The following is a 15,216-nucleotide window of genomic DNA, read 5'->3' as shown; positions in this document are numbered from 1 at the left end:
GATGTGACAAATATACAGTTTTTATTTTATTCCCCTAATGTGTCACTGAATTGGCCCCAGAAAAACACATTCATGTGGTTATTCAGTGCTCCGTTTTCTCTCCTCCGACAAACTGATCGTATATTTCTGGACGAAAGACGCGCTGTGACCCAGATCCTCAACATTCATAGATGCAATGCAGAGGAAAATCAAGTAAAAAAGGTCATTCAACTTTGACAACAGTGAGGAAGACTTCGGTAGTTGAAGCAGTACAGGAGGGATGGATAGATAATGAGTAAATTAGTCAATTTCAAGTAGTGGGAAGATACTTTAATAGGAGAAATTAGCAGAAATGGATGCAATGCAAGTCGTAAGTCATGAAAATGCAAGTCTTGCTACTTTTGATTGAGACGGACTGAATTTTATTTATCTTCTTCCTCCTCTCTCCTCATTCCCTTCTCCTGCGTCTTCCCCTCTGCCACTACCCTCCTCCTCCTCCGCCCTTCCCACTATAACCTATTTATCTCTGCCTCCGTGCTTCTCCTCGCACAGCGGCCTGAACCTGGCACCGGTGGCGAGGCTGCGCACCTCGTGGGAAAAGTTGCCCAGTAAGTACGAGAAGCTGTCCGGGGACCTGCAGGACGTCTTTGACCCGTCCAGGAACATGGCCAAGTACCGCAACATCCTGAGCAGCCAGAGCATGCAGCCTCCCATCATCCCGCTGTTCCCCGTGGTCAAGAAGGACCTCACCTTTTTACACGAAGGTAAAAATGGCTGAACAGAATGTTGTGTGCGCTTTAGCTTTTCACATAAACAGACTCTTCTGGTCATTCTGCTCAGTTTGATGCTCTACTTCCTCTGTGGAGAGCAGAAGGTCAGTTTCAGGCTGACATAAGACGGTTTACTTCTGCTAAAGACTTCCCTATCTCGCTGTGACAAGAAGTCTTATCAAAGTTGCCAAAGCTGCGCTGTCATTTTTATCTTTCTATGTTTACTCATATGCATATCGTGCAAAAACAACAAAACTTCCACTTCCATCTCCTGGAGGAATGATACGAAAACAAATGTGTTTATTTGGATTGATGTCAGCTGACTTCACACTACTTATTTTACTCATTATGATTGTATTTATTTGTATTTACAGGCAATGACTCGAATGTCGACGGTCTGGTGAACTTCGAGAAGCTGAGGATGATCGCCAAGGAGATCCGACATGTGGTGCGCATGACGTCTGCGAACATGGACCCTGCGCTCATGTTCAGACAGAGGTTGGTTGTTCGCATACATTTACCATCTTTATTTGAACTGAGCGCTGCTTCTGGAGCCAGTTGATTAGTTGTTTGACTTAAAGCACTTTTTAATTCACCAGAGATTCAATTAGTAGATGTACTGTATATGTCATTGTATCATTTGGTTTATTCTCATGACTCATTGCTTGTGATGTTCCCTTAAATTCTTAGTGTCTCCGGACACATAAGGGCTTTAAGATTAGTTAATTTAAGATAAGATAAGTCCTTTATTAGTCCCACGATGGGGACATTTACGGTGTTATAGCAGCAAAGACATTTTAACATTTATGAATATACAATATAGAAAAATATTATGATATTTAGAAAGCCTGAGATTACTGAGAACATGAAAATGTAGTCTTAAGAGCTTTATGAAAGTGATTCATGCAAGAATCATGCAAGAATTAATTTGCATATTATCTGTTGAGTTTTCTGTCGAGAATCAAATGAAATTGTGGGTTTTTTTGTGGCTTTTTCTCACGTGAACTGATGAACCGTTGAAACTGGCTCTTCCAGTTTCACACCAGCCAGACTGAAACCCTGACATTTTCTCAGAAAGACGCATGCATGTAGAAAGTCCAGCGTTGCAAGGTAGTTTCCAGGTTTAGAAGAAAATAAAAGACACTACATTCGTGGGCAAAAAGGGGAACCATTACACCACACCTCCACCAACCAACCGACCCTGAATCCTTCACCTGCAGGATCAGGCGTTCATGTGAGGTCTGGTTTGATCAATTCCTGTTCACTTCCTGTCTTCTCCATGCCAATCACCTGGAAGTGGAAGTCGAATTGATACCAACCTCAATTTGTAGTGTACCTCACGCCATCTGTGTGTGTGTGTGTGTGTGTTGCTCACAGTTGATCATTGGTGCAGAGCATGACTGCCCCCTTCAGGCACTATTGTCACACTGCAAGTTGAGGACATCTTATTTTAGACAGAAAAGTTGATGGTGTCTCCCTCCATCTCCGAGCATTTCCTGTCTGTGGTGGCATGGCCTCGACATAGTCTCGTGTCCTCCTGTCCCCATGAACCCTTGAACTTGTCCTTAAGTCACGCTTCAATCTTCACGCCTCTTGCTTGCAGGAAGAAGAGGTGGAAGAGTTTAGGGTAAGTTTGTCCTGGTACCAGTTTCATCCTGTTTCTGTCTGGACCAGCAGAAAAAAAATCCAACCACCTTGCATCCCCCTACCACCACAAACGCTGCATGTATCCACGTGTCTGCCTGTGCTTGTGTGTGATTAACCCTCTCATTTGCAGTGACCATTCACCCGAACCATTCTGAAGTCCCATCATTTGCCCTCCTTTAATTACCCTGCCATGTTCATAGGAGTGGATGTTTGAGTCGTATAGTAGCTCGAAATAACACAGAAAATTAAAACATTCACTACATTTACGTATTTATCTCATCACTTATTTACTTAAGATACTTAAGACAATTTGACTTGTTTCAAGAAAACTTAACAAGCACCATTTTCTTGCTGCACTGGCTGATCATTTTGCTTGAAACAAGTCATTTTCTCCTAATAGTGGTGATATTTTCTTGTTTTTTTAAGAGGAATTTTTAGCAGTGATTTTGTCATCAAAGAGGCTTAAAATATATATGGTCATATGGTGATAAGGAGATGGTGAATCTAAATTTGTATTTTAGCCTTTTGCTGTTGGTTTAAATTAAAATGTACTGTCATTTAACCATTCATTGACATGTATGTATATATATGTATATATATGTATATATATGTATATATATATATATATATATATATGCGTTTTTTTTCCTCTCCTTGATCATTTTTTATGTTAACATAAGCATAGACAGCCTTTGCCACTGAGACCTCTTTGAACCTGATGTTCTAAATCAAAACAAAAAAACTGAAAACTGCAAAAAAAAAAGAAAAAAGGTGCCATTTCCATGGTAACAAATAACCCTCAGCTAAAAACATTGTATTTTAAACCCATGCCAAGTAAAGGCAACGTGAAACAAACCATTAGACATGTTGACAGATTTCCATTTGTTCAGTAACTGTCCCACATATCAGCATCTTGTGCATCTTGTTTTCCTAACCCCCCCCTTTTTGCCTTCATGTGGCAGAATGCTCTGCTGTTCTGTGATAGCATGGCACGTCCACGAGAACTGCCTCCTTCTCCCAGTTGCATGGTCCTTATTTTATATTCCACGCACAGACTCAAAGAAACATTTACAGACTTTATATCAGATGCGTTGCTTTGCCTGCGTTATGGACGGTCATACTGATTTATTAACCATTCTCTCCCCTCCCTCTCACCCCCACCTGTTTGTTTCCTGTCTTAATTCCACGTGCATTTGTTCTGTTTTTGTCTTTCCTTCATCGTTTACCTTCGTCTGCCTTTCATCTTCGACATTGTTCCCCTTTGTGTCCTGTCCTCATTCCTTCCCCTTTTGCCCTTCCTTCCCTACTCTCTCTCTCTCTCCCTCTCTCTCTCTCTTTACTTAAACCTCACCAGGTCTCTGAGTCAGGGCAGCACCAACTCCAACATGCTGGACGTGCAGGGCGGGGCCCACAAGAAGCGCGTGCGCCGCAGCTCGCTCCTCAACGCCAAGAAGCTGTACGAGGACGCACAGATGGCGCGGAAGGTGAAGCAGTACCTGTCCAACCTGACGGTGGAGTCGGACGAGGAGAAACATCAGATTATGTCGCTGCAGTGTGAGCCGGCCTACAGCACCTGTGAGTAACACACACTGTCACCGGAGTAGCAGCTAAAATGTCTTAGTTATGTATTGTTTATGTGCATGTAGGAACGGGGTTTCACTGTAGGTGCTTTAATGATAAATTCTTAAATCATATAATGGCATAAAAAGAGCACCTTTATTTTTTTGTCCCCGGCTGCAGTGTCCAAGAATTTGAGCGAGAGACGGTCGACCAAGTCAGACATGTCTCCCGTGTCTCTGCGGTCGGCTTTGCCCTCGGGGAAAGCACAAAACAGGGTTTCACAAGTCCTTCAGGTCCAGGTCCCGCTGAACCCACTGAGGAAGAAGAGCACGGCCAAGGACATAGGCACACCCAGTGAGTCCATGTCTGCATTATTATTATTTCGTATAGAAATCAGTGATAAATGTACTTTTTCTTTCTGGCTCTGTAACCTTTTGTCACCTTGTTCTTTCTTTTTTTCCTTTATTGCTTCTTCAGACTCAAATTCCCCTCAGGTGATAAAGAAACCTCCCGTGAGCTCGTCAGAGGAGTGGAGCAGCAAGAGACCGTCTGATGACACCGTCTCCACCATCTCCTCCCTTCACTCCAGCCCCACAGTCTCACCTCAGGGTTCGCCGCGCAAAGGTTTGCAAATACAAAGGGATGTTAAAGCTGCAGTGTATGACTTGTTCATGGTTTTTGTTGTTGATTATGTTATTATTCTGCCTCTGATTGGACAGACCTGACTTGTGGGAGTGTTTAACATTTAGCAGACGCTTTTATCCAAAGCGAATTAGAAGGAGTCATGGAGAGAACAGTGAAGATAGAGGATGGGAGTGCAGAGGTGGATCCAAGTGCAAAAGGAGGTAGGGGTAAGTGCTAGGACAGAAGATGGGTCTTTAAGAGCCTCTTGAAGAGAGACGGGGACACGCCCCCTGTTCTGTTCTGGTAGTGCTCGTTCCACCAGCGTCTGGATTGTCTTGTGCGGGGGGTTGGCATCGCAGGACGACAATCCTTGGATGACTGGAGCAGTCGAGGGGTAACATGAGCCTTTAGGAGAGCATTTAAGTGGGCGGGAGCGTGTCTGTGTGTGCGCAGTGGCAGCAAAGGGACAGGAGGGGGCTCACCTGAGCAGTGGAATTCACTTAACTGTAACTTCTCGTCTGTTTTCAGTCATATTTCAAACTGTTTGCAGTCAGCTCACTTTACTAGCGCGGTGTTGCTGTTGCCTCTGTCTTTCTTTGCATAAAATGAACAGAATATCACCTAGACGAGATCTAGACACCGCTATACTTTATAATACAGAGAGTTGTGCGGAGGACGACTTTGGGGATTGTGTAGAATTTCTCTGCGGTGCATTTCTCACGTTTTCTGTTATTGATATCACCTGAACTGTCACTGTGTTCCCTCATGTACACTAATCATAAAAACAGTGCCGTAACTTTCACCTCTCTCTCCCTCTCTCCCTTTCCTCCCTGCCTTTCAGTGGGAGGCGTGGCCAAGTCCCACAACTCCAGCCACATGAACTTGTCGGGGTCTTCGTCCTCGCTGACCAGCGACGCCAGCACAAAGGCCGGAACCGCCAGCTTGCGCAGCTATGGCATAGGTGGGGCCCACCTCCGCAGGAGATTCCTCCTCATGACCAGGCAGCACAGCCAAGAGAGAAGCAGGGAGAGAGAGAAGAAAGGAACTGAAGTGGAAAAAGAGAAAGAGCAGATAACGCAGGAGGAGGCAGAGGTGCTGCAGAGGCCCCTGTTTCCTCCAGAGCAACGGAGAGGGAGAGGACTCATGCTGCGGAGGGCAAGAGCAGGAAATCCCACGCAGAAATGGACAGGGACACATGAGGTCCATCAGATGCTCAACACTGAGTCCCAGCTTAGTCCACTAGAGTCGGAACCCTCAAGTTTGACACCTCATTCACGACCCAAGTTGTTATTCAGACCAAATCTCCCAGAGTCGCCCATCAGGATCAGTAAGATGTCACCTTTCAGGAAAAAGAGGGAAAGGAGTGAGTCCAGGGAGAGGCCAGTGTGGGTCAGACCACATCAGGGTGAGGGTGAGGGTGAGGTAGTGCCTTCCTCACCTCAGGATGAGAGACTAAGACAAGCAGAGAAGAGAGCCAGGAGGTCGCTCAGCCCCAACCCTTTCCTCTGGCTCTGCAGGGACAGACCGTCCAAGAAGAAACATGATTGAGAGGCTAATCACTGTGATTCAGGGCCAGCGAGTTGTATTTCAGAAGACTCAGAAGTGTTGATAATGAATCTGTTATTGAGAATTCATTATGAGAAAGAGCACGTTAAAGTGATGCATTTCTTTTCTAAAGTGTTACATGAGAGAAAAATTCCGTTCATTTCATAGCAGAGTTTGAAAAAGTTGAGGCAGCGAGAACAAACTTATTCCAGGTTTCCGCAGCATTTCCATGTTTGTATCATTCTGTTGTTTTTTGTATTGTGTTGCCACTGATTTCGTACTCCCTTTACATCCTATTTGTTTTCCTTATGATGCGTCCTTTGAGATCAAATCTCAAAATTCATATTTTTGTAACATGGCATGTTCACCGTTTATTTGATTTCATTCACTGCCCTGTATTCATTTATTTATTTATTTATTTATTGCCATGTTCATTCAGTTTCCCCTGGAGTTGCAGGTGATGCAGTTCAACATATTGTTTGTTACATAAAGTTTAAACGTTGAGTCCAACAGTTAAGTGTCCTTCACAGTTATTCCTGTTGGGGCAAGTAGCAAACCTTCACGTGGCGGTGCCCCCTGTTAATTCCTTGCAGGAGACCAATTGCTACACAACGTGCTTACTGCAATATCTATATAGGGGTGGTAAAAGGATAATCCCTTGGCCCCCGGAGATGTCAAGGCTGAAGATTACCAGCTTTAACACTGGTTACGACAAGATATGATGATGATGATGATGATGAGTTATAATCCCGTGTTTAACTCTTTTTTAAACTGCACGTTCACGTCCGTGTCTGTAGAAAATACTACATATGACACTGAGACAGACTGACAGTGAGAGTATTGTTGAATCTACAGTAGTTCTTTTATGTGAAGTTTTACATTGTCTCCACATTTTCCCAAAAAAAGAGACACAGATATTACATTAACATTTCAGGTGAAAGGGTCAAATCATCACTATTCTTTTAGTTTTAGTTTGCTTTTTCTTCACTGATACGATTCATATTTGACCTCGTTTTAATAGAGACGTCTCCCTCTCCTCTGTGCAGGTTACGCTCTCCTCCCACCCGGCAAAGCAGACAACCTGTCAGACTCCAGTCACAGCGAGATCTCTTCCCGCTCCAGTATCTGTTCCGTCGACTCGGTGGCGGCTCCCGGCCCCGAAGAGCGGTGTAACAGCAGCAGCAGCAGCAGCAGAGTCTGTTCCACGACTGCTAACGTTAGCGCTGCCTCTGCAAACACAGCGGCCGCTCCAGTTGTTGAGAGCACGGCAACAACAACAACAACAACACATGCCGTGTTAAACGCTGATAACAGCCAGCCCAGCACAAGGTGAGTTCATTTTAACTATTCACACACATGAGGAAGTGAACAGTGGGAAATCTTGTGTAATTTCAATGAAAAGCTCGATTATTGAAATTAGCTACCTTTTTAAAAATGGACAATATTGAAGAACACTAATTTGTCCTCTTAAACTCAGAATTCTGAGAATAAAGTCAGAATTCTGAGTTTAAAGTCAGAAATTCTGAGAATAAAGTCTGAAATTCTCAGAATAAAGTCTGAAATTCTGAGAATAAAGTCAGAAATTCTGAGAATAAAGTCAGAAATTCTGAGTTTAAAGTCAGGAATTCTGAGTTTAAAGTCAGAACTCAAATATTTTTTCCCATGTGGCCCTAATCCTCTTCCATAATATACACTACATTCTTGCATAAAGATAAAAAAATAAAAAATTGTTTTATTATTATTGATTTCATTTTGTGTCTTTCTGGCAGCTTTTGTGTGTTTGTGTGTCTGTCTTTGAGCAGCACAACTTAAAAAACTACTGGAAGAATCTTGATTAAAACAATTTCTGGGGAATTATTAACTGGAATAATTAAAACTGAGAAGCTTTGACAGAGTTCTGCGTTCACATCAACGTTTTTCCTCGCAGTTAAGGTTGTTTTAAGGTGAACACATGTGTGCATCTTTCTAAACACCTTCAACTCCAGATACTTGGTGCAGTTTCTTTCATCACCAGTTGGAAAACACAAGATATTCTGGACTTTAACTCTAAAATAGTCCATGTCTTTTTTTCCCTCAAATCTTCAGAAACCTTCCCAGTTAGCCAACCATATCAAAAAAGACACCACACAGGGTCACACACGCACACTGTGTGTGTGTGTATTAACCAGCACTTTAGGTCTGCTACCTTAAGCTTAAGATTCCAATTATGTCCTTTCCCTCATTAAAACCTCAGAGAACAGGAAGCCATTAAGCAAACCAGGTTTTTTATGAGCTTTCCCACATTTACTGCGCTCCCCTCTCCTCCTGTTCTTTGTTAACAGCGTATCGGTTTCCGTGCAGGCGTCGAGTAAACAGTGTCCCAGTGTCTTTTATTGTCTGCTGTTTGTTTATTGTTACTCCACGACCATCAGACCATCGTGTCCCATAAAGAAGGAAACAATAAAACACCGCCGGACTAAATAATCAGTCTGCTTCTCTTCTGATATTATATTATATTATATTATATACAACAACCCCTGCTTTATCAAATGTGACTTTGTTTCATTGAGTGGTTTATTTGTGCGGTAAAAATCAAACTGCAGGTTTATGAAAAGGAAGTTTTGTTGTTGTTTGTTTTGGAAACAAGGACATTGAGATATATATCTATATCTATCTATATAAATATATATATATCTATATATATATATATATATATATATATATATATATATATATATATATATATATATACATATGTTTATATATATATACATATATGCTTTGGGGGAAAAAGCACTTAAAATTCCATAATGCCAGGCTTTATTTAACCCTCTTTCTTAATCTGCTCCAGTTCTTCTTCATCGGCGCGAGGATACGTGACCCGGGGCTCCACCTTCACCTCCTCCATCTCGACAGAGGAGCTGACGCCGGACCACACCTCCCTGGACTCGGTGGCCGACAGTGGCCGCGGCAGCTGGACGTCCTGCTCCTCCAACTCCCACGACTCCTTCCAGAGCCTCCCCGTCTCCTCCTGCCGGCCCTGGGACCACGGCATCCACGGACACCCGCTCTCCCTGCCGCACACGCACCTGGGCGGCTTCAAGCACACGCATCTCGCCGGGCCGATAGCGGAGGTCGCGTCCGCGGGTCACACGGCGTGGGCGAGTGACGCCGCCGCCAAGCAGAACTCCAGAGACTCCAGCTCGGACTTGTCCAATCAGTCGCGGCAGAGCTGGGCCTCGTCCAGCTCGCTGTCGGACACGTATGAGGGGAATTACGGCACGGTAAAGCGGCGGAACACCTCAGAGCGCCCCTCCTCGCCGACCAACGAGGACGGAGGCCAAAGCACAGACCCTGCCTACAAAACCGTGACCTCAAGCACAGAGAAGGGCCTGATAGGTGAGGGGTCAGGCTGCGAGTTTGATTCTGTGTGACGGTGTTTGAACACCTGCTGGGGGGGGGTGGGGCAGGGGCCTGTGGTTGTTTAGGAAGTAGGTGGAATAGAATTCAAAGCTTTGCTAAGCACAAAATGGCTGACGACTGACAAATACCAAATCATTCCTGAGTATGAGCCACTTCCTGCTGCTTGATTTTGTTATAACAGCAGTTAAACGCTGCTCAATGACATCTTTTAGCATTAGATCTTCTAATTATAGGTATTAAGAGTTCTGACAGTGTTATGTCCACGAGTATTTGAGCAACAGGAAATTAATTGACAAAAATGCCAATCATGGACGAATTGTTCAAGTCAAAGATTCTCAGTTTCCAGCTGTTTTTTTAACAACATAAGTTTTGGACATTTTGCGCTAATATACCAAACAAATAATGGATTATTTTGGTAAATAATTCTTTAGTAGTGACTGTACTCGTTAGTTGTAGCTCTGGCTCTGCCTGTATCTGCTGCCATTCATTTCATTGGTTGGTGTCCTTTTCTGTTTTTGTTTTGCACGTTAAGTTGAATAATTTGTTCGCGAAACATCACATTTATTTAATTTCTCCATTATTTCCCTCTTTCTTTATTCATTCCTCACCTCCCCCTTCACTGTATCTACCCACACACCTCCTCCCTTCCCCATCACTTCCCCGTCACTTCTTTGCTCCGCCCCTCCTTTCTTTTCATCTACACCTCCATCCAGTGTATTGTATCACCTCCCCCGCCAAGGATGAGCGTTACCGAGCTCCCCCTCCCACTCCTCCAGGCTACCAGGGTCTGGCTCTGGGGGATCTGGACCTCACGGACGGTGTAGTAGGTGGTCCAGGAAGTCCTCTGCCCAGACCTCCGCACCTTAAACCTCCAGACTACAGCGTGGCCTTGCAGAGGAGCAAACTTCTGCAGAGTCCCGGAGCGGCCGGCACTCTGGCGGAAGCGCGGAGGCTGGCGGGGAACCATCACCTGCCCCATCAAGAGGTGCGGACAGCGGGTTCTACGCAGAGCTACTCCAGACCGGCCAGTATCTGCCTCCCACCAAAGGAGCTGGCTGACAGTGAGGATGGTACGTCTGACCCTGCAGTATAGAAAATGTTATATTTTATTGGTTTATTCACTAATAACAACTTGTATATACTCAGCTTTACACTTATTTTTAACAGTTGTCCCCTTTTTTAACTATTAACTTAAATCTGAAGTCCATAATTAGCTTTTAAAACTAAAAATCAGGTGTAGTAGGAGTTTGGAAAAGGTTGCAATGGAAGTTTACAGTGGCACAATTGACTCTTGTGTTGGACCACTCATATATGTCGTGCTTTATCGCCTTTTTCCCTCAAAATTGACATCATTTTCCATTGATGAAGACCTGAACCTAGTCATCTTTGTTGGGATAGTGTCGCCCCCTGGTGGCAAATAAATATATTCTCTACTTCGAGGTTGCCCTTGGGCAGCAAACCATAATATACAACGGAAATAATTTAATATCGCTTCAAAAGTATCCCAATCAGCAGGCAGCTTCCTAAAATACAATATTATATTAATAATATGATTAAATCCATATTTTATTTGCTATTTGTGTATTTTGATCGTGCCAAACTATTCTAATTCCATAGCTATCGAGACGTGAAGATTTCAACAAAAGATGGTTTTAGAAACATTATTACAGACTATAGTTTCAAGTTAACCCTAAACTGAGACTATAGTCTGTTATAATGACCAGATTGTGTGTCAGCAGCATCACGACGCAGCATCAGTTCATTCATAATAAACATATTGAACGATCTTCTCTTCTCTTTTCCAGATGAACAGGTATCAGCGGTGTAAAGACGACGGTGCCGTCGCTCTCTCCCCACACATCTCGTCACTCATGAATCAGGTCGCGTTGACCAGGCTTTGGACTGAAAAAAGACAGACGGCGGCCTGTCGTCACCACGCGTTAGAGCACATACTCCGAGCCCTGCGGTGACGCCGCCGTGGACCCAATCCAGTGGCGTCCTACACGGGAACTCTCTCTCCTCACACACACACACACACTCACACACACCATCGTCTCTTTTTAACGAAACATTTCACACAACAAAGAAGAAGAAGAAAGATTTTCGAGACTTTTTTTGTAGGAAACTCTTGAAAGGCAGCGTGACGGACTCGCGTCGCGGTAGATGGACGAATAAAAGAAGGAAATGAGCGACAACAAGGATGCCTCATGAGAAGAAGTTGGATAAACCAGACCACCACGTACCTCCACTTTGTGCTCAAAGCTCTCTCTCTTTCTCTTCTCCTGTGTTTAACACACTTTTAACTTTGTACAGTGATTTCTCGCTATGGTTTTACTCGTATTCTTTTAATTACTGAGCTTTGCAAAGCTTTACCTGAGGAATATTGAGGAGGAGGAGCAAAGGGATAGAACGTGAGTCGACGTTTGCTCGCTTTTTGTTTTTGTTGTTTGTTTTGCTGCTTTGTTGCGCGTGGTTTCGCTGTCGACTCAAAACGAGGTGAATGTAGACGAATATTAAACATTTGTGCATTTATAGGAGTCTCTTATCGAAGCCTGGCACTGATGCACAAATGAACTGCTTTCAAACCAACTTCATGTTAAAAATACAAACACTTTGAGGTCAGGAGGCGTCCCCCAGGGGCCACACAAAGGCCCCCTCGCATTATTTTCCCCCTGAATTTAGCAGAGAACGTACATGTCTGTTTGTTTTAAGCACTTATTAAACTTTGTTGAGCTTTATAGGAGAGGAGGGGGGGGGTAAAAAAGAAAGAAGACAAACAGAAACTCTCAGGCAAGTGTCTTTATTGCTCGTTCGGTGTGTGATGCGAGGTACTTTAGCGGCATGCTGCCTCCTGGCTGTTTTATATATATATAAAAAAAAAACTTTATTGTAACGCCTTTTTAATGAGCAGAAGAACAAAACGCTTCCTCGCTGCTTCCCGTAGAGTCGATGAATTACATTCACATCGTGTCGCGCATGCGTCCCCACTCACGTCCACCGTGTTTACACCGACGCTTACACTCTTTGTTTACAGTGGGTTTTTTTTTCGACGAGTTGTCTATTAAATTGTACATTTGTTTATATAATGCAGCAGAATATTACGTTGCAGCGCGCCCGGCTCACGTTCCTGTCGCGCAATTCGTCAAATATTTAAAGGACGCACGTGTGTGTGTGTGTGAGAGAGATTTGCTTGCGCTTGAAAATACTTTGTTTTTTAAGTAAATTTGTTTATTTGCAGCAGGGATGTAACTGGAATTCGACGTTCTCCTCTGTGTCTCTCACACGCTTTTCCTTCCTGTTTGTTTTTGCCACGAGAAGACTTGAAATAATTATTGCTAATATATACTTGGCATATACATATATATATATATATATATATTTTTGTTTCTCTGCCATAAATTAATGTCAGCTGATCATGTATAGATGAGAGAAGAGAGTCCTCTATGATAATATTTTTGAATATTTTTGTTATATATATCAAATAATCCAAGGCTGTGATCGCCCCGTTTCTGTTTTTTTTGTTTTTTTTTTGGGGCCGGAGTCTGTTTTTAAGTTGTTTTTGTTTTTCTCTCACACTCTGTTGTTGGTGCCATTTCTGATCTGTCTATAAGTGAAAGTGCTGCTGTGTTTTTTGGGATATGAATTAATAATGTGTGTGTGTGTGTGTGTGTGTGTGTGTGTGTTATGGAACTACATTTGCGAGGAGGGGATCAACATAGCATTTTAAAAAGTAGTAGAAGAAGAAGAATAGGTTTAAATTCGGTCTTGCACACAAAGAAAAAGACTCAGGAGTCGAAAGGCGGCACGAGTCGAGTTCATTCTGAGCGGGATTTACATTTCTGTGTGTTTGAAAATGAACTCCACATGAGCTCTGTTTCCCTCGCTCCTCAGCAGGACTTTAAACTTTCAACTTTTCCTCCTTCGCTGTCCTCACACGATGGATTTCACTCGAATTTCATGGATCATCCGCTTCCCTTTGTGACCCACACTTCCACTTTGACAGAGTAATATCACGAGTAGGCGTTTAGAAACTGACACTTTCTTCTTTCTTTTTCTTTTTCTTTTTTTAATTTGCACAACTTACAACAATACTCACACATGCTGTGAACCACAAACCAGTATTAATGTTCTAAATCATTAGATCTCAAAGAGTTAACGGCATGTGCTACTTCATCTAGGCTTCTTCACTAACCCTAAATGTTACATGTTTTTGTTTTTTATACTTCAGGGCTAAGTTCCATTCAGCGGTGAACCTCTCTTCTCCCAGAGTCTTAGCAGTGAGCAGCTCCTGACACTGTGAACACGACACCGTCAGTGTTTTTGTCTGTAATTTAGCCCCGCCCCCGCCCCGCCCCGCGTCTTGCTGCGTCGCCCGGAATGCAATAAGAGAGATGTGAATGTGTTTATTTTTTCGACATCTTTTGGCATTATAGCAGAAATGCACAACAATAAGCTTCAAAAAAAAAGAAAACTCAAAAATAAAAATGTGGTGAGTGTGTTTTGCTGCACAATCTGTACAAAGAGGTATTAACTTGGTCTGTGGCTTAAAAAAAAAAAAGTTTGCTTTTTCGTCTCACTTTCTCATAGCGGTTGTAACTTATGTCTTTTAGAAAGACAACATGATTTTTGCCTGTACGCTTTTATGTCTTTTTTAACAGTGATTGTAAATAGTTGTTATATTTTTGTTGAGAAGAGAATGTCGACAAAGGAAAAATGATACCTTTTATTTCTCCAAGTCTACTGATATGAATTTGGACAATGAATAAAATGACAAACGGAGGAGATTTCTGTCGTTATTTGTGTCTCACACACACACACACACGAGCGACTCGCCCGGCACAACCCGGCACGGTTATTTTGCTTTTCCATTAGTGATAGTACCTGGTACCTGGTGGGTTTTTTTTTTAGTACCTGCTATGGCGAGGTTCTGAGCCGGTACGTGACGTCATCAGACTGCCGGCCACTGATTGGTTTAGAGAGTGTCGTCACTGGAAGAGTCATGAGCGATTAAAAAGACTTAGAAGTCTTGAAAACCCCCGCTCCTGATTCTAATGATTCAGTTACACTGAAATAATCTTTTTAATGAACTGATTCTAATGATTCAGTTACACTGAAATAATCTTTTTAATGAACTGATTCTAATGATTCAGTTTCACTGAAATAATCTTTTTAATGAACTGATTCTAATGATTCAGTTTCACTGAAAACAACTTATTTTACAAGTGACTAGTTGGTGTGTGTGGTGTGTTTCAGGCAGCCGCGCTGTGATGACCCCGCCCATGTTGAGGACGCACTATAGTAATGGAAAACCAACCAAACCCATGAAGAGTCGAGGCGAGGCGAGGCAGGACCATCCATCCATCCACATTTGTCCGCCTGCTGTGCCAATCTCAGCTGACCTAGGGCGACTCCCACACCTACCTACGGTCAATTTAGAGTGTCTAATTTACCCAATCCCCATATTGCATTTTTTTGGACTGTGGGAGGAAGCCGGAGACCTCTCTCCTCCTAAGCTAGGGAGTCATACCGTCGACCTTAACTCTAGGTTGGACTGGCAGAATGACAGAGGACGTCCAGCTGTTAACATCTTCGTGTTCGTCTTCGTCTTAATTCTCCTCGTTAGTCGGCTGTCAACCTTTAACTTGACTCATCAGTGTCTCCAGAGACTCCATCACTGGTCGTCTCGCCG

At 43.2% G+C, this 15,216-nt stretch overlaps 1 protein-coding gene across 10 annotated transcripts in view; it reads left to right on the top strand.

Annotated features, from left to right (window-relative positions):
• The window catches only part of rapgef6 (Rap guanine nucleotide exchange factor (GEF) 6), a 103,518-nt gene extending 89,211 nt beyond the window's left edge, over window positions 1-14,307 (top strand). For 6 of the 10 annotated variants that reach the window (XM_044042989.1, XM_044042988.1, XM_044042994.1 and 3 more), the window contains 11 exons: window positions 532-743; window positions 1,124-1,247; window positions 2,353-2,376; window positions 3,751-3,971; window positions 4,137-4,310; window positions 4,434-4,580; window positions 5,422-5,541; window positions 7,172-7,454; window positions 8,956-9,503; window positions 10,241-10,597; window positions 11,333-14,307. In XM_044042989.1, the coding sequence (XP_043898924.1) occupies window positions 532-743; window positions 1,124-1,247; window positions 2,353-2,376; window positions 3,751-3,971; window positions 4,137-4,310; window positions 4,434-4,580; window positions 5,422-5,541; window positions 7,172-7,454; window positions 8,956-9,503; window positions 10,241-10,597; window positions 11,333-11,355 (2,233 nt within the window). In that variant the 3' untranslated portion in view covers window positions 11,356-14,307. The remainder of the gene's footprint in view (window positions 1-531; window positions 744-1,123; window positions 1,248-2,352; window positions 2,377-3,750; window positions 3,972-4,136; window positions 4,311-4,433; window positions 4,581-5,421; window positions 5,542-7,171; window positions 7,455-8,955; window positions 9,504-10,240; window positions 10,598-11,332) is intronic. The other 4 variants (XM_044042993.1, XM_044042990.1, XM_044042987.1 and 1 more) reach the window with 2 other exon arrangements.
• Window positions 14,308-15,216: the final 909 nt, after the last annotated feature.

Source organism: Solea senegalensis, linkage group LG13, assembly GCF_019176455.1.
Source record: "Solea senegalensis isolate Sse05_10M linkage group LG13, IFAPA_SoseM_1, whole genome shotgun sequence".
Taxonomy (NCBI): Eukaryota; Metazoa; Chordata; class Actinopteri; order Pleuronectiformes; family Soleidae; genus Solea; species Solea senegalensis.
The sequence above is the reverse complement of the archived record's forward strand: the minus strand, read 5'-3'. Positions and strand labels throughout refer to the sequence as shown.